Raw genomic sequence first — 20060 nt, forward strand, 5'->3', positions numbered from 1 at the left:
CTGAGGTTAGAAATGTGTTTGCGCAGGCTTCCAGAGTACGGTGACAATGGAGCAAGCACTACAAGAGTTTGGACACCTCTTCTCCCCGGAGAGTCTGAGCTGGGTGCACACATCCCTGGGCCTCAAAAAATCTCCCAGCAAAGCCTGGTGGAGACACTGGGAGCTGGAGACAGCAGGATCTGAAGTTTGAGACCCGCCTGGGCAACATGAGAACCTTTCTCAAAACCCAAATCAAAGCACAAAAATTCCCCCATCATCCTGGAGACTGTGGAAAGCCCTCCATCTTGATTTTAAAATCCTGATCTGAAGCGCAGTGTGACTATTTCATTCCATGGGGAAGAAGGAAGCCTTTTTCACACCGCAAGGACACGTGGCCCTTCCAGGCCTTGGTGTATGCACGCTTCCTTGCGTCTTGTTTCTGGTTGGTCCAAGAGTGGCCATCATATATCACAGTGAGATCTGCCATCCCTCCACCCAGAGTCTATGGCTAGACTCTCTTTCAATATAAGACAGATGGAATTCCTTTTTTAATAAAACAATTGTTATTTATAAAGAAGAAATGTTTTCCGGATGGGGCTTGACAACATCATCGAATAAAATTTTTGATCAACCAGTTTTCTCTAGCTTTATAGTTTCCCTTTAGAGTGAGGGCAAACCCACGCTGAGCCTTTGGGATTTGTGGAGTGTGCAGTTGCCTGACAACCACAGTGGACCTGGACCTGGACCTGGACCTGGACCTGGACCTGGACCTGGACCTGGACCTGGACCTGGACCTGGACCTGGACCNTGGACCTGGACCTGGACCTGGACCTGGACCTGGACCTGGACCTGGACCTGGACCTGGACCTGGACCTGGACCTGGACCCGGACCCAGACCCGGACCATGGCAGCTGTAAGCATTTGAACCCAGGACTACAATAGATCTAAGTCCTTAGGTGTCTCATCTGGGATGCGAGAACAGAAAGACCTGGGGATGGGAGAGATCATTTTCCTATGGACAGTTCCGGGTTGTTCCATTGGCAAGGTTTATTCTGAGCTGGTGTTGCTGACTCTACAGCCCAGGCACACAGGAGCCCTGGCTGAAGCAGAGGGAGCTCACGTGTTCCTGGGGTACATGAATCTTGCACTGACGTGGAGGGTGCAGAGAGGTGAAAGGTGATTGACAGCCGGGCCCCGGCATCTGGCACGCCTACCTTTCAACATCTTCACGGCCACAGTCCGGCAGGTGGGTGATTTCTTAATGCCAAATGCAGAGGCTTGAACCACTTTCCCAAAAGCCCCTCTCCCGAGTGATTTGCCTATAAATAGAAGAGATCTTGGTTTGTTTGTGAAGACAACAGTGAGTCTGAGCCTTCTGGGAAGGAAATGCTGCCTTGTATGTGTTACGCAAGGCGCGCAACTTTGAAGGGGATTCGGCAACGGAGTGACCCCAAAGGAGGACTGACCCAAAGGAAGGTGTCCCTTCCTCTGAACTCATTCATCTGCCTCTGAGCACCCCACCCCATCCTTCAAGATGAGTCTAGGCTTCTAGAGCATTCAGTGAAAGAAACTGGCCCTTTCCGCTGGCTGTAGAATCTCCCAGAAGGGGGAAAACACCAAACCCAGGGAGCGTCTCTCTGTTCCATGACTAAGATGTTCCAAGCCCTCTTTCTTGTCACCGAGGTCATTCCCTACGTTCTCTGTAAAAAGGTTGTATGTCGGTGACTACTGTTGGTGTGACAATGCCTTGGATCTCAAGAATAAGCACTTGGTCGTTTCTCAGACCTCCATGCTGACCAGAGCATTTCCTGGTAGCATTTCCATTACAAGCCCTTGTGGTTTTCAGAACATGAGCCATCAAACATAGGTAGTCATTTGCTTCAACCCCAGAGAGGCGATTACCAAAAACTGTAAGAAAGCAGGGTATCTTTTGTGGTGCCTGGACTGTTTTTGCTGTAGTGACTATTAATCCATGGTTTTCCCCACTCTTGGATGAGCCAACTTGACTCAAAAAGGGAAGGCCACTGTCCGAACTGCTAAAGTCCCCGGTGTGGTAACTGGTATAAAGGAGACGCTGTCCGGTTACAGCAGAATGGAGAGCCATGTTAGGACAGGAGGTTAGCAACTAGGGAGCCCTGTGGACCGAGGTCAGGGAGCTGAAAGCCTTTTAGATGGAATCTCTCTGGAATTCTGTATTTCTTCTCTATTTAGGGCCCACGTTTGCACAATTAGGAAGCTAAATAGAGCCACATAAGAAAGCGGCTGTCCTTAGCATTATATGCAGAAAGAGGAGTAGACCATGGAAGTCAACTTCTTTCAACCCTTCTGTACTGTGATATATTGGGGTAGGGGATAGAGTGCCATTGGCCAAAAAAAAAAAAAAAAAAATCTGTCAGTTAGAAAGTTAATTTAACCCTTCTTTTTCCACTCCAGTCTCCTTCCTCAGACTGCCCTGCTAATGAACCTTCAGTTAATTTAATTAGCCTTCTTTTCTCTAGTTCCTTCTCCCAAAGGATGGATGGATGGATGGATGGATGGATGGATGGATGGATGGATGAATGTGTGTATGTATACACACATATATATCCATCTTTGTGTGTGTATGGATGGATAGATAGATAGACAGATAGATATTTTTTGTAGGCTTTGTGACGAAGCACACATCATGTCTCAGCCCTTGTCCACTTATACACAACTATGCCTTGCTAGAAGTTCAAGTTGACTGCCCTCCACGAGGCATTCGGGCAGTTTCAGTGATGAGAGCTGTCTCCAGGGACTCACTCTGCTCAGTAGGGCCACACCAGGAGATGACATGGTTTTCCAAAGTCAGACGTGTACGGCTGGTGACTACTGAACCTGATTCTTCTCAGAGCACGAAACAGGGATGGGGATACAGTCACGCATCCTTTCATGCAAAATGGTCTGAGCCAGATGGACTCTAAGTTAAGACAGAGGCTTAAACAGTGTCCCCCAAAAGTGCTGTGTGTGCATCCAAGTTGGGTGGGGGAGAGTTCCCTAGGGGCCTCCTGGCTTTCAAAACAAATGGCATATTTTAGCTGAGGGTTATTACAGTGTTGTCCTTCAGCCACATTCTGCCATCCGATAAGCGAATGGAGCCCAGGAAACACTGGATAATCTCTCCACACACTCCAAAGGCTCCTGTCTTTCTCCAGTGTCCACCCCTACATATCCCTTCCCAGCCATCCCCACACATTCCATGCTCTGTGTTAACGGGCATTTGGGGGTTCTGCTTCCATCAGTGGGAACAAGTTGGTCTCACCGGGCTGCCCCCATAAATCGACGTGACGCTTTCGCGAGGGCTCTGTGATCATCTCGTGCCTTGGAATCTGACTTCAGATCCCTGGTTCTAGTTCCAGTGAGACTGGTTCACACTGGACTTGACCTAGCCGCAACATTTCCTTTCCAGGGAATTCTTAGCATCGTCTGGAATGTCACACACTGGTTCAGAAATGTGTTAGGTCACTGTCATGCAAAGCAAGAATACTGGAATGGCCGTGGCGAGTCCCCGTCACTCTAGGGAGAGGACAGGGCAGCATGAACTCGGCCCCTGTTATGGTTTCAATATGAAACGTCCTCCGTAAACTCAAGCATTGCATGAGAGCTTAACTCCAGAGCTGGTGTTGCCATTTTGGGTGGTGGGTGGCTCTAGAAACTTTTAAGGGGTTGTCTGAGCTGGAGGGTTTAGGTCACAAGGAGAGGTTTTGTGAAGGTATGTTCTCCACTGCCCTTGTCTGCCTGTCTCTGCTTCCTGTCCTCTATGAAGCAAGCGGCAGCTATGATCACAGGCTTCTGATACCATGATACTTTGCTGAGTACAATGCCAGGCCACCATGGGCTGAAGCTCCTGAAACCATCATCATCATCATCATCAACAACAACAACAACAACAAAACCCTTCCCTTGCTAAGTTTCTAGTAGCTCCTCTGGCCGCCATGACAAGAGCTAACTAATCAATGCCACCGCTCTTTTGAAATCAAGGGAACTGGTCTTATTGGCTGTGATGATTACACAGCTCCAGACTTCCTGTGTGCTTTTCCATGTTAGGCAACTTCTTCCGCACGTTGCTTTCTAATAGAAGTATTCTGTTGTGTCAGACAGCATCCTGTACATTTATGGAAGTCGAATCCTCTCCCAGGGTTAGTAAGGAATTGGGAAGGACTCAGGAAGTTGTCCATGTCTCCTCACCCTCCACCCCCCACTCCTGATTTCAGCAATCATACTAACAACATCAGGCTCCAACTAGAAGTCAGGCAGGGGTACCTCCAATATGCCTCCTACAAGGCTGGACATTGTAGCCAACAGAGAAGACATGGCTAAAATCACCCCTCAGTCTGTGTGTTTCTCTCTCTCTCCTCTCTCTCTCTCTCTCTCTCTCTCTCTCTCTCTCTCTCTAATGCAACAGTGCCCATCAAAACATTTTTTCCCTCTCCACCAATCTAGATGCAACCTTGATTCCTTTCATTGCTAGCCACTATTTCAAATCTTGGCTAGCAGGACCCAAGATGTCTGGGGCCTCCTCGCTCAGAGGAGAGAGCTCCTCCCATCTTGTCGCCACATGGTGCACAAAAAACCTTGATGCCCATTCCCTCTCATCCAACAGAGACACTCAGATGGATACCGGCAAACTCACGGCTGAGGCTCTGCCCATAGCAAGCCTTCCCCAAGAAAAGCCTTCAACAGGGAAAGCCTTATGAAGTGCGAATTCTGTGAATTCTCTGAGCTTAAGGGAGTTCTGGAGACAGAGGAAACGGCCTAGGGGGGGCATACTGTGGATTTAAGCGAGTAGAAATGAGGGGAATGGCGTGGGCTGGGGCTGGGGTGCGGGCATCAGGAGTTGGCAGGGATCTCTCATAGATCCTGTCTTGGAAGAAGTATGTTTAATCCTAGCTAACAATGCTGGAGAGCAACATGGCCAGAGAACAGCTCCTGAATGTGGGAGAAAAGGATGCTGTGCTCCCTGCCAAGGTCACGGAGGGGCTCAGCGAGCTGCCTGAACCTTCACCCCACAGAAGGAACCCAACAACTGTGCACCCTGCATTTATTCTCTCACTATTTAGATTTCTCCCAGCTCCCCATCCCTAACCACAACAGCCTTGCCTGGCTTTCTCCAGCTTTTAGCCAACTTCCGAGCTTTTCCCTCTACACAAGCTGAACAGGAAGGACCCTCATCGATATGCTCCTTTCCTCTTGTAAGCAGAATCATTTCAAGCCCCAAGAGAAAAGCAAGAAAAAAATCCACTTCACCTCCACCCCAGAGCAGCTTGCCTGGGAAGAGAAGGATCAGGCCGTCAGAACGACAAGCGCCCTTGCTCTGAGAGCGACGAGCCCAGAGGACATTGGGATCACAATCTGTTTTCCTAGTTCCAACCACTAATGACTCTGGCATATACCGGAACACGTGGAAAACTTTCAGAAGCCATGTCCTAGACACGTTGGGTAGCAGTCTGAGGCTCTTGATTGTTTTGCATTGTCAAATCTGGAGATAAGTGTGCATTGTGACGTCTATCCGAGCCAGAGGAACTGGGGGCAAGCCCAGGGGCCTGCTGTTTACAGCATCTGCCCTACCTGGAAAAGACGTCTCTGCTCTTCAAAAGTGAAACTTAAGTGATCCCCGAGGGCTGGCCCACAGCACACCAGGAAAGTCACAGGCCATCTTACAACATGCATTCATGTGTGTGTGTGCACACACACACACATGTGCACACTCGTGGGTTTGCACAGAGAGCTTGGTTTAACTGATCCTCACTCTGCTGAGCTATTCAAGCCAACAGGTGTCTGAGTTCCCAGTAGCTTTGCTAAGAGTGCCTGGGCTTGCAAGTCATGGTCTCGCTTCCCCTTCTTGACTTACCTACTAGCTGGAGACTAAGCTTGTAGAGACAAGACCTGGGGCTTCTGCCTGGCACCTACCCCCCAGTAACCATGGAACCAGCGCACAGGGGTTTCTTGTTACCTTGTCCTTTTGCCTCAGTGACAGACTACATGTCCTCTGGTCCCTGACCCCAGCCAGCAGCTGGGCAGCTGGAAGGAAGACTCCCAAGTCTTGCTCCCTTTTGCTTTCCTTAAAACAAATGTTCTGTGTGGGGTAGGCTTCTCTGACAGGCTCGTGGATCTGCCAAATGAACACCTTACCTAGTTTCAGTCTCTCCCGAGCAAACTCCCACTTGCTAGCATCATAGGGCAGCCGGTCACACTGCTCATCCAGGGGGACTTCATCTGGGTCCATTATGATTGACAGGTAGTCCGTCTTCACTTCTGAAGAAGACTGAGAAATAGAGAGACACACACACTCTCAAAGTTACCATGAAGAAAAACGACTTTAAAACCTCAGTTTTTCAGTTTACAATACTTGATAACATCTACTGCTTTGCATCAATTGACTAGGTACAGAGGGTCCCCTAAACACACACATGCGCGCGCGCGCGTGCACACACAGACACAGACACAGACTGTGCTGGTTTGAATATGAATATTTGGTTCCCTGTTGGTGGACTGTTTAGCACGGCTTAAGAAATGTAGCCTTGGGGCTGGAGAGATGGCTCAATGGTTAACAGCTCTTCCAGAGGTCCTGAGTTCAATTCCCAGCTTCCACATGGTGACTCACAACCATCTGTAATGGGGGATCTGATGCCCTCTTCTGGTGTGTCTGAAGACAGCTACAATGTACTCCTATAAATAAAATGAGTAAATCTTTAATGTAGCTTTGCAGTAGGAGGCGTGTCACTGGGGGTGGAGCTTTAAGGTTTCTAAAACCCAGGCCAAGCCCAGTCACCTCTCTGCCTATAGCTTGGCTCTCGGCTACTACTCCACTGCCACACCTGACTGCCACCGTGCTCCCTGCCATGATGGTCATGGACTCACCCCCTGACACTGTGAGCAAGCCCCCAGTGAAGTGCTTTCTTTTAACAGTTGGCTTGGTCATGGTGTCACTAGGACAGTGACTGAGACGCCCACGTTAGCGTGTGGTGTCTTTGCGAGACAGCTCTTTATTTTTCTCTCGCAGCATTTCCAGAGTAATGGCATACTGTCTTGAATGAGTGTGCCCCAAACCTTCACTGGCCTCATGTGCATATCATGTTCTGAGGCAACCCTATGAAAGCTTGTCTTTTGAAAGAAAAACCAAGGGCTAGAGAGATGGCTCAGCGGTTAAGAGCGCCGACTGCTCTTCCAGAGGTCCTGAGTTCAATTCCCAGCAACTACATGGTGGTTCACAACCATCTGTAATAGGATCAGATGCCCTCTTCTGGTGTGTCTGAAGACAGCTACCGTGTACTCACATATATGAAATAAATATGGCCAGAGCATGGCCAAAGTGAGTGGGGCCAGCTGGGAAAAAAAAAAAAGAAAGAGAGAGAGGGGGGGAGGAAGGGAGGGAGGGAGGGAGGGAAGGAGGGAGGGAGGGAGGGAGGGAGGAAGGAAAAAAGGAAGGAAGGAAGAAAAGAAAAGAAAAATGAAGAGCATTTAATATGATTCTAAGCAATGGCCGAGAGCTTTCCATAGCTGCTCTGAACATCTTTTGTAAAAAGACTAGCATTTTTCCTTTATGTGTATGTGCGTTCTGCCTGTGTGGACAGAAGAGCACCATGCCTGGCTGGTGCCTATGGAGGCATCGGATCCCTTGGAGCTGGAGTTACAAATGCTTGTGAGCCATAATGTGGGTACTGGGAACAGAACGGAGGTCCTCTGGAAGAACCGAAAATGCTCTTAACCGCCGAGCCATCTCTCCAGCACCATTCTGTGACTGTGGGTAAGCAGTGTATGTGTGGGGGGAGGGATTATTTTATTATTTTTATTATTTTATTGTTTTTTTTTCCTGAATTTGTAAGAAAGCCAGGAGTGGCCAAGTTAATCCAGGGCCCCTAGGGAAGCGTAGACATTTCTTAAGTATCTAACCAGTTGGATACCTGCAGCTCTTAATTGGTTTCCTATCCGAAAAGACCATGGAGTCCAGTAGTACCATTAGAACAGAGGCTTATGCAAAGTCCAGTCTAGTCCCAGAAATAGAGGCTGATCATTTCACAAAACAAAACAACAACAACAAAATGAAACCTGAGGCATAAATACAGACACATTTTGAGTTCCTTAGGACATTGTTCAGAGGTCAAGTGCATATGACAGCTGTATGTGGTGACAAATTAAACCCAGAAGGCAGCCACTGTGGCAGATCACAGAGAAGTGGATTGACAGTTAGGATCTGTCAGCAGGTTCGTTTCCTGCTAATGGACACATCTCCGGCATGGCATTGATAATTGAGTTTCTGTGGGCAGAGTCTTGGATGGGACAGAAAGGACGAGCGCTTTCCCACAGAATCCTTGCCTCAAAGTTACATGAACTTCATGGCAACGAGGCCAGCCCTCTCCTCCCTTAACCAGGAAGAGGCAGGGAGTGAGGGACAAGCCCTTCCGTAGACACCATCTCACAGCTGCCGCATTCCTCAGCCCTTACTCAGCCCATTCCGGGCAGTCACAGCTCACCTCATCCATTACTTGCTTGCCATCATTCACCTTGCAAAAATTATCATTAGTACGTGGGACAAATAGCTCAGGGCAGAGAGTTTGCTTAGCATCCAAGAAAGGTGAAAAGTCAAAGATAAGAAGCAAGGGGGATGGTGTCAGGCTGTAGGCGCCGGGTGCTCAGAGGGAAACTACTAAGCTTTTCACGTTGAACATCGCGGAGGCAACCATTAAAGAGCACACGACAGCTGAAACCTAGCGAGAGGCACCTTGCATTTATGCAGGATGGGGAGGTAGCGACCCATGTGGTTCTTGCGAAGTAAGGCAGAGAGAGGGAACGCCATGTGGACCTGCGAGGGGAGTGTGTTGACAGAGTACTAGTTGATAGATGTTTATTCTTTTAACTGATGATATTTCTGAGTGGCTGCTCAGCACTTGGCATGGAAGACAGCTGCCTCCATCGGAGCCACCCCTTGTGCCCAGCCAAATGACCTCCCAGGCAAGTGGCTTAATGCCTCTAAGCCTAGCTTGCTTATCTGTGAAATGGTGATAGCAATTGTACTTATCTGAGAGGGTCTCCTCGGATATCAAATGATTGACCAACCTGTTAGAACAGGACCTGGTTTCTAGCAAGTTGTAACACCATTGTTAGCCATTGCTCTAAGACTGGCTCTGCAGCAGGAGTGGGTTCTTTATCAGTGAGGAATTAGCATTGTTGTTAGAGAAACCACTTAGCCATCTTTGACCTTTGCCCCTTCCACTCAAGTTGTAGACAATCTCTCACACCCAACACGTAAGCCTAAGCCTTGGAATCTTGGCAGCCCTCTTAAATCTGTTCTAGAGCTTTCCAGTTTTATCCGGTTAGGTCTTGCTGAATAAGAAGGCTGCTGTTCCAGTTAGGGGAGGAGAGGGTCGGCTTCCAGTGTGCTTTGTTGCTTTGTTAGCTCATCCCTTACAGCTATTCTCTTTCAAGTCTAGCTCGAGCATCTCGACTTAAGCATCTTCATCAAGTATTTTCCCAGATGTATTCTCTCCTTTCAAGACAATCGTTTCCTTCCAAAGCAGTGGCCTGGTCAAGTCTCAAAACCAAAAGCCCTGTTTGGCAGAAGACCGATATCCCATATGAACACGGAAGGTGGTTGCCGGCCATCCCTCCCATTCCAATGGTCAAGCGTGCTTTGTGATTTTGACTATCGAGCTGAGGCCAGACAAGCCTGTGCTCAGAATCAAACTACCACTGTGACATTTGGACCCCTGCCTTTACCTCAGGGAACCTCGTTTTCCCTCTTTAAAATGGGGAATAACAATACCTCTCTCTCTCTCTCTCTCTCTCTCTCTCTCTCTCTCTCTCTCTCTCTCTCTCTCTCTCTCTCTCTGACATTTTGGTAGGATGAACCGAGACCCTGCATAAGATGTTACCCACAGGACATGGGATAAACATTTAGGAGAATCTCTAGAAAACGCAGAAACTTTGCCTTTCTCAAGTTAGACCCCTCAGCTCCAACCGTATAGGCAGTCACAATTCTTTCTTGCACCTCTTTATTTCCTGAGTGTGTATGGGTTAACTCTTGCTTGCTCTGGTCTGTGAGGGGAGCCTTCGATTCCAGAGGACACCCATCCTACCCCTTCACCTCCTCCCCTAACCGGAACAGCAGCCTCTTCTTACCACATTCACTTTTGCTAAACATCCCTCCTCCTCCTCCTCAGCTAGCAGACTCCCTTCTTCCCATTGCCCCCAAGGCCCTGACCAGTGGCACTTTGCAGCCCTATGTTGCCTCACCTCAGCAGCCTCACACAGCCCCCCTAAAGCTGTTTCCTCTGTGGTCCATGCCAGCCCTTATATCTTTCGATTAGCTCCTTTTCTCCTGTTTTTCTTTTCTGAAACAGGGTCTCATTAAGTTGTCCAGGCTGGCCTCAGACATGCAAATCTTCCTGCCTCTGCCTCCCAAATGCTGGGATGATAGGCTGGTTGAGAAATAGATACCACCATGTCCAAACTTGGTTATCTATCTCTTATCCTTAGTTTTATGATGGAGTCAAGTCAGTTTCCTTTCTACATGGCGTACAGTAGCTGTCGCTCTCCAAGGTCCCCACAAGACCTGGCACAGGGGCTAATGCTGTACACCACACAGGCTCATGGGAACTACAGTAGAGCCAGGTCAAGAGGTGAGTGTTCATTTTACCTCACCCCCTCTTTTTTAAAAGTTTATTTATGTGTGTTTTTCCTGCCTGCATGTGTGTGTATCATGTACATGTCTGCTCCCCAAGAGGCCAGAAGATTGTGAAAGATCACCTGCCCATGTCAGTGCTGGGAACTGAACCTGGGTCCTCTGCATGAGTAGCCAATGCTCTTAACCTCTGAGCCATCTCTCCAGGCCCCCTCACCTTCCCTTTTTATTCCTTTTCTTTTTCTTGGGGAGAGGTATTGAGACAGGGTTTCTCTGTGTAGCCCTGGCTGTCCTGGAACTCACTTTGTAGACCAGGCTGGCCTCAAACTCACGGAGTATTAACCTACTGAGTCTGTTTAGGGTTTCTTGTGTATATATGATTTCAGAGTAGGACAGCTGGTACTGGATAACTAATTAGGGGGTTCTCCCCTGACAGAGGCTCATTTTCCCTTTCTCAGCAATTGTTAGCTGCCCATAGCTCTTTGCTTAGGGGTGAATCCCCCACGACATTAACAATACATATATCTCAACATGATGGCTGCCCCAGCGAGACCTAAACGATGGACATGCTCACATGGGCGGGGGGGACCGCATGGCTTGGTGGTCATCTCTTCTGTATTCTTACCCGCTTCAGTTTTCTGATGAAGAGAGTTAGAAGGAGCCAGAAGAGGGTCGCGGCCACGCATGTGCACGTGAGCGTGATCAGCTCCAGGTTTGACTTGTCTGAGGTTCCTAGAGAGAAAAAACCACAAAGATGCTATAAAAGAAGTCCCCCGACGTGAGGTCTCTGCTCACTCTAGCTGGGCATCCGTGGGAGCACACGGTTTCTGAGACAGGCCGGGGAACTTGCACCCGGAAGGGCTGTCCAGAAATTCTGCTGACTTTGTAACCAGTATGCTAAGAAATAATGAATTAAACATCAGAAGAGAAAATAAAGATGGAAGGAAATTAAAGGGAGGGGATGGCTCATTAAAGTGCTAAATCTGTAATATGTTAAATCTGCCTAATGGGTTTTAGAGGAAATTCTAAAGGAAAAAAATTAAAAAGACATAAAAGGGCCTGCTTTGGGACTCACAAAATTCTTCAAAGCAGACACGGAAGTAAAAACAAAACTAAAGCTCCTGATGGCCTGCTTGCCTCTTCTGGGGCAGCGGCTCTGCATCACCTCAGTGCTGACCCCCGCCTCTGGGGCTCTGACCTAGGCAGCCAGAGGCACCAGCTGAGAGGAAAGAGGGGACCTCAGGCCAGCTTCCCACCCAGTCACACTGATTCCATGGCTCATAGCACAAGAGCTGAGCACTGTAGGGGGAATACCTGGGCAGTCTCTGTCTCTGTCTGTCTGTCTGTCTGTCTGTCTGTCTGTCTCTCACACACATACATACACACACAGTTGCTCTATCACACATACATATATCCCACACACTCACATGCATACACATACACAAACACCACATACACTGACACGCATACACAAACATACATACACACACACACACACACACACACACACACACACACACACCACTGGGCCTGAGCAGGGCCTTCTTGACTCAACTATAATGACAAAGGATAGGGTTAGGCCAAGGCCAGATGAGAATTCTGCTCCTTAGGCATGACAGAGAATCTGTGTTCACTCACACACTGGGCACTTACTAAGGATGGTGTACTCACCCCTGAATACATGACAGCAATATCATAGTTACAAACATGGGTATCTCACTGTGGAGGGGCGGGGGGTTCTCTGTCGTAATTCAGCCAGGATGTGCTAAATTCTCCTATGGCATCAAGGTGCGGCATCTCCCATGACTGGGGCTTTCCTTCTGCCTTCCCACGCCCATGAAGCCCTTCTCTGCCTGCCAATCAAACTTATTTAAAAATACCTCTTCCAGAGGACATTGAGTCCATCAACCTCGGAAGCATTTTAACATGTATTTATTTATTGGGGCAGGGAGTGGGGCATGTGTGTGCATGTGCCACAGCGCACGCATGGAGATCGGAGGCTAACTTCTTTTTGGAAGTTGGTTCTCTCCTTCTGTCTTGTTCTGTAGACAAGGTCCCTCTCATTTCAGTCACTGTGCTGAATATTTCATTCTAGCTGGCTCAGAAACTTTTGGGTCAGTCTCCTGTCTCTGCGTCCGTCTCACCCTAGGAGTGCAGGGATCGCAGCTTTTCACATGGGTCGCAGGAAATGAAATTCAAGCAATCAGGTCTGCATGGCTAAAGCCTTTGCCAACTTTGTGGCCATCTCCGAAGACCTCAGAAGCATTTAAAAAGATTGTTTCTGGGCTAGGAATGTAGCCCTGTTGGTAGAGTGCTACCAGCATACGCAAGACCCTGGGTTTGATCCTTAGGACGACATGAACTGGTTGTAGTGGCATATGCCTATAATCATCCGGAGAGGTGGAGGCAAGAGAGTCAAAGCCATCCTTGGTGATGGGATACCTACCCGGGAGACCCTGTTCCAAAAACGAAAGACGGGGCTGGAGAGATGGCTCAACAGTTAAGAGCCGACTGCTCTTCCAAAGGTGTTGAGTTCAGATCCCAGCAACCACATGGTGGCTCACAGCCATCTGTAATGAGATCTGACGCCCTCTTCTGGTGCTGTCTGAAGACAGCTACAGTGTACTTAGATATAATAATAAATAAATCTTAAGAAACAAAGTAAGGTTAATGTCTTTGTCCTTGTCTTTGGTGGTGGTGTGATAGGAAGCACAGGGCGGGGCCCGGAGCATCATGGGACTGTGAGCATAGAACAAAGCAGGAGCTGTGCTGCAGGCAGTTGGAGTCAGTGAGGTCCCTGCACGGAATCACAGCAAGTATGTGCTCTGTGAAGCCACGAGAGGCCGTGCTGACCCTCAGCAAGACTCCTGCCAACACTGTCAGGTAGACTTTCCCCAATTCTTGAATGACGACGAAGTTGACGATTACTCCTCTTGCCTATGATTTTAACCCAGCGGATCTGAGTCCTCAACCACCACACATCTAAGGGTACTGCCATTTCCTCCTCTCCTCGGATCTTCTGAGCCTTTCCGGGAGCTCATCAGTCACTTGAGAGGGGCAATGGCCTCTGTCCTACCTGGGTTATTTTCAGGGTTTGCTCCTCTCCATCCTCTGTCGCTGCCTAGAGAACCTGCTTCTGTTCTCATCTGCCCAGCTTTGACTGCCTCAGGTCACTTCCGAGCTCCTTTCCAGGGCCACAGATCCAATCCTGTCATTCCCCTGCCTCGGTGACAACATGTGCTCTCCCTGACTGCCAGCATACAATTCAAAGTTTGAGCTGGCAGTATAACTCAGTGGAGGTTCATACGTTGTATGATAAGGCTCTAGCTTGCCAATTTTTTCTTTTTAAATACTGGTTTACTTTTATTTTGCATGCATGGGTATTTTGCCAGTGTGTATGCACATGTGCCACATGCATGCAGTGTTTCTGGACTCCAGAAGAGGGCGTTGGAGCTCCTGGAACTAGAGTTACAGATAGTTGTGAGCCACCATGTGGGTGCTGAGAACTGAACCGGGTCTTCTGCAAGAACATCCAGTGTTGTTAACTGCTGAGCCACCTCTCCAGTCCTGCTCCCAGTTTTAAAAATTAAGTTGAAACTTTAAATGCTTAGGTCTTATATTTTCTTTTGTCCTTTAATCTCAATATACATCCCCAGAGTGAGAAAAGTGTAAACCAAAGTTCATGGGAGTACAGATTTCTTCTACTATGCACGCTCGAGCGTGTACACACACACACACACACACACACACACACACACACACACGCACACGCACACGCATGCTACAATAAGTTTTATAGTATGACAGGAGCCTTCCATAGGCATGCTGCAGTGGCCTTTGACTGTCACAGATGCTGATGGCCTCATAGGGTCCTTGTACAGGAATCCAACATGGAACGTAAAGCAAGTGGCCCTGTCTGACTGTGGGAACTTTCCCAGTGCATTCCACGGGACAGGAAACTGGCCCCCGAAGTCTAATTCCATAGCCTTTACTCAAGCAAAATTCCTTTCGGGTGGGACTATTTATATGCACTCACACGTTTGAGGAGCCGACTCATTAGAATACTGTTAAGAAGAATGTCAGGCTTGATTTAACATCAGTGCTCAGTAGTGCTTAATAAATAAAAATCTTAGCCTTTTACACGGTGGCATCTGTGTTCCACTGGATGGTTTTGTTTCTATTGCCCTTTGCAGAAGAGCTGTCAGGACACGCTTTGGTTCCTGGGCGCTCTCTTGCTACATACACACTAGCCTGACTAGCCACCTTCTCCCCACCCCCCACCTTCCACACCCCCCATCCTCACCCTGCATGCTTTAACAGGCTGGTGGCAGGTGATCATAGCCCAGCTGCTCAGGGGCAGAGGCAATGTGGGTGGGACTTGATAATTATTAGGAGAGAGTGCTGGTCTCAGGGTCATAAGATATGCGCAGAAGGACACACCATGTCTCTGCTTTCACTCAGGATGCTGATAGGAATGTGGTCAAGCCTATAATGGCGCCTTTTGGTATAGGTTCCTGTTCCCTTGCCAGTTGCCTCTCCCCGGGTTTCAGGTCATCCCTCTGGGTGCCTCTTAGCAGGCTGTCTGAATTCTGAGGGGGCGGGGGTCAAGCTTGTCTAGTGGCAATGGTGGTGGGCTCTTTGGGTGCAGTTCTGGCTGAGTGAACTGGCGGCACACCTTTGCAGGACCGTAGCAGGGGCAGGCTTTGGCTGGGTAGCCCAGCCTAAGAAATGTTTAGGTGTTTTCTTGGTAGCTAGGCATCCACACACTGGCCTGGCATGCGGCACTGTGTGGTAGCAGGCTGCCAGCGCCTCGGGCACCAGAGCCATCAGCTCAGCTCACAGAACATAACCAGGTGAGTTCCCAAGAAGCCAATCACCAGGGAGTTTTAGCTCCAGAACCTACCCTGCCCAGAGAGAGTTGTGGGGTAGGGTGGGGTGAGGTGGGGTGGGGAAGGTTGGGGGGAAGCAACTAGAACAACTGTCATCAGGAATTGGGAAAACATTCTTGCATGAGCCTGTGAGCAGCTGTGTAATAGACCAAAAAACCTCAGTTTCTTTTTAAAATGTTTTAGACAAGAGGGGTGAATGTGCAAACTGCTGTCAGGTATGATTTGAATCTTTCCTCACTTCCTGCCACTTCTCTCAACCCCCTTGAAATTTTATTTTTATTTTTATTTTCAGATTTATTTATTTATTATATGTAAGTACACTGTAGCTGTCTTCTTACACTCCAGAAGAGGGAGTCAGGTCTCATTACGGATGGTTGTGAGCCACCATGTGGTTGCTGGGATTTGAACTCAACACCTTTGGAAGAGCAGGCAGTGCTCTTAACCACTGAGCCATCTCTCCAGACCCCCCCCCCCCCACACACACACACCTTGAACTTTTAAATACAGTTTTATGGGCTGGAGAGACAGCTCAGCGCAGGTGGTCCGTTGCCACCAGACAGAAGAATTGGTAAGGTCAAATCAGATTCAAGAAACCCCCGGTAAAGCAGGGCAGTGGTGGTGCACGCCTTGGGAGGCAGAGGCAGGCGGATTTCTGAGTTCCAGGACAGCCAGGGCTACACAGAGAAACCCTGTCTTGAAAAACAAAAAACAAACAAACAAAAAACAACAAAAAAACAAAAACAAAGCAAAACAGAAAAACCCGGTAAATTTCATAATTGAGAACGGCAGGTGTGAAACCAGCCAGGCTTTACCTGATCTGGAACACATGACACCCCACTGAGAGGACCATGAAAACCAGTCACATAGAGTAAAAACCTGAAGTCCTCCATGCTAATGAGGTAGCCAATGAGCTCCCCTTTCTGGGCATCCCTTCCTACAAAAGGTATTTAATCCCTGGTTCACCCTGAGAAAGATGTGTATACATTTACATCCTCCATAAAAAAGTAAAGCAATTTGGACAAGCAAGGGCCTGCTCCTACTCCCACCCAAGGATCTCTGTGGGGGGTGGGGGTGGGGCACACCTAAGTTTCCTGGAGAAGCCCCTCCCTCTTTCAGCCCTCTGTACTTCAGCATTCCCTTGGAACCAAACCAGATTTCGCCTTGTCTGGGGCTCAGCCATCCCCTTCCTTCTGGCATTTAGGGGAAGCGCGGACTTACGGATCACCGTTCTCGGTTCCAGCGGCATCTGGGTACACAGGAGACTGAGGACCACAGCATCCGTCCCAGATGTCGCTGCTTTTCATCTGGGAGAGCACCGCCTGGGACCCCTATCAAGGACTGTGTTCTGCCTCCTCTGAGTAGCTTGTTGCTGCTCCGGCACACCTCCCCCCTCCCTAGTGCCTAGGCAGACAGACGCACAGATGCACAGATGCGCTCTTGGGGAGGACCCAGGTTCAATTACCAGAACCACAGCTCAGGATCAACCTTGACTCCAGTTCCAGGGGACCTGACACCCTCTTCTGGCCTCCTTGGGCACCAAATACACACATGGCACACAGATATATATGTAGATAAAACACCCATACACCACACACACACACACACACACACACACACACACACACACACACACACACTCACATTTATTTTTTCCCCTTATCACTTTTTGGGCATCGAGTGCAGCTGGTTTGGCTCTGTTTTGCTTTGCTTTATAACTTCTCTGTCAGGCCCACTCCAAGCATCAGCTTGCCTTTTCTGCCTAAAGTAAACCAGTCTCTGGTACAGGTGCCTGGCATCTTTGAAGAGCCTTCTCCCAAAGCTTCACTTGACCCGAAACAAGATGGGCTGAGTGAGCTCTGCTCTAGAAAGATAGATGATAGATAGATAGATAGATAGATAGATAGATAGATAGATAGATAGATAGATAGCAGAAATATGTTCCCTTTGTGTTTCTACCACAGATCCAGAGAAAAAGATTTACAGGTATGAGAATAGACTAGACCCCATTCTCATAAGCTAAACACAGAACGCTGTCTTCTACCTGAGATTCAATTGACCTCTGACCTTTAATGTAGCTTTTCTGTCACTTACTAGAATAGTACAATAGGCCTGTCCATCTTTGTAACAGGTTGTGTGTGTGTGTGTGTGTGTGTGTTTAATGTTTTCTAAGAATCTGTATAGACCAGTTTGGATCTTCTCTTCAGGACTGTGATGTGTATGAAATGCCTTTTTTGAGAGTAATTTCAGGTTAAGGGAGAAAGGAAGGAAGGAAGAAAATAATTAAAATTGCGGTTTGGGACATTTGTTCTGTAACACATTCTTATCACAAGCCAGTCCTTAAGCCAGACAGGAATACTGCGGTTTGGGTGACTCACAGTAAGTCGGGAAAGTATGTGATACCGAAAGTTTTGCTGCAGTTGAGAAACACATTAACCAACACTAATAATAGCCAACACTTCAGATTTTATCATGACAGACCCTCTTCATCCTGTGACGGTCCTGGGAAGGTTAGTCAACCATCGTGAGTGTTCCCATTTTGTAGTGCAGACACTGAAGGACTAGGAAAGGAGGTAATTCTCCAAGAGTGACTCAGCTCCTGTGAAGACCCCCTGCTGCCCAGAGGACCCCCACCCTCACTGAGACACGGGGCAGGAGGGGGACTCAAGCGTGTCCGAGTCTCAGCTCTGTCACTTCCAAGCCGAGTGGCCCTGTGATGTCATTTGACCCCTCTGTGGGTCTTGCTAGAGTCTTATTTTCAACAACTAAACTTGCTCACAGGATTGAGGCAAAAATTTAGGCAGGGAGTGGGGGTGGGGATAGAAAGATGGCTGGATGGTTAAAAGTACTGGCTGCTCTTCTAGGGGACCTGGGCTCGGGTCCCAGCACCCACATGGTGACTCACGACCATCTGCGACTCCAGTTCCAGGGTCCCCAGTGTCTTCTTCTGGCCTCTGTAAGCATTGCATGCACAGGATGCACGTATGTACATGAAGACAAAGCACTCACATGCATAAAATAATAAAAGAATCAAGTATATTCATGCATGCTTGCTTAACACAGTATACCATGTGCTTAGTCAGGGTATAATTAACATATTCAGGCCTTCCTAACTAAGCTACCATCTATGTCTCGGATACTCTATGTAGATTCATGCAAGCCTAGTTTCCGTGAGAAGAAATGAGATGGGTATGTTTGAAGTCTAATTATTGGGCTTCAGGAACTATCTATAGATACCTTACTCATCCTTACTGGACTTGGGCACCATTTTAAAAATTCTTTAAATCCAAATGAGTTTATACAGATTCTTAGAAAGCATTAAAAAAACAACCAGCCAACCAACCAAACAAAAAAAAAAAAAGGTTACAAAGATGGACAGACCAACTGTATTATTACAGCTCTACGCCATAGTTCGGAGTTGAAAGTTTAAAAAAAAAGAAAGAGCTATGTATATTTAGGGCCTTTAACGTCCTGAGTACACGTAGGGATAGACACTTCATCTTTTTTGGAGCATGGTTTGTTACTTGGGACTCTGAAAATTGCTAGCATCTAAGAGAGAAGGAGAAACACATAGTCCTAAGTTAGTTTAGCACCTTCATGCTCAGGGCCCAGGGCCATGGAGGATGACTACAGGTCAAAGAGGACTCCTGGGGAATGGGCTAGGGTTAGGGTTATTGCTAAGTTTGTTTTGAGCTGTTTTCCTTCTAAAGCCTTGGGATCTAATTAGGGGGCGTGGCGCATGCTCCTTGTTGTGTGGCTCCTTTCTCCAGCAGATGTAAAGGTACCACTGTTTGCAACTCACATCTGGGACACCCCATCCAGCGTGGAGACTGTGTGACCTTTCTGTGTCACCTCTTGAGCCGCCATCGCCCGTAGCAGAAGCTTCGAAGTGTACTCAGTCTCTGAGGCGTCTGTCCTACGTAACTGTGGCTGCGGTTGAGCACAGCCAGGCCTAAGTCTGCTGCAGGGAAGTCCTCGGATGGAGTCTAGCTTTCAGCCTCGATAAGAGGCAGCTTCGTTTAAGTGTTTGGATACAAGTGGGCCAAATATGTTAATTTCAGAAACGATCCTGATTGCTGACGGCTTTACTGTGGTTGACACTGGAACACACCCCTCCACCCTCGGCCCAGCTCACATGTGCCCAACGTCCCGTCCAAAGCAAACAAGACCTGTGATTATTTAAAGAAGCCACTCGGGCTCCACAGTCCATTTATCTTTTTCAAATACCAAAATAACACATTGTTTTATCTGCGAGTATAAGGCTCCTTTTGCAAAGGGAATAAAATGAGCAGACCATTTCCTTCCTGGCTGATTCCTGAACCTCTTTAAATCTGTTAAACATAGCCATAGACACAACCCGTGTGCCTACATTTCCTAAACTTGACTGGGCAAGGTAGAAGTGTACCAGGAAATCACATCTGAAGCTAGGGTATGCGTCAGACCCTCAGCGACATGAATCATAAGTTCAAGGGCAAGAGTCCATTTTCTTTTTTTTTCTTCCTTCTTTCCTTCCTTCCTCCCTCCCTCCCTCCCTCCCTCCCTCCCTCCCTCCCTCC

General features: G+C 48.2%; 1 protein-coding gene across 1 annotated transcript in view; it reads right to left on the minus strand.

The window, feature by feature from the left end:
• Flt1 (fms related tyrosine kinase 1) overlaps positions 1–20060 on the minus strand; it is a 169772-nt gene that overhangs the window by 32482 nt on the left and 117230 nt on the right. The window contains exons 16-18 of the mRNA XM_021222701.2: positions 11244–11350; positions 6130–6262; positions 1194–1298 (exon numbers count right to left, since the gene is read on the minus strand). Coding sequence (XP_021078360.1) covers positions 1194–1298; positions 6130–6262; positions 11244–11350 — 345 coding nt within the window. The remainder of the gene's footprint in view (positions 1–1193; positions 1299–6129; positions 6263–11243; positions 11351–20060) is intronic.

This window comes from Mus pahari, chromosome 23 (genome assembly GCF_900095145.1).
Source record: "Mus pahari chromosome 23, PAHARI_EIJ_v1.1, whole genome shotgun sequence".
NCBI classification, from domain to species: Eukaryota; Metazoa; Chordata; class Mammalia; order Rodentia; family Muridae; genus Mus; species Mus pahari.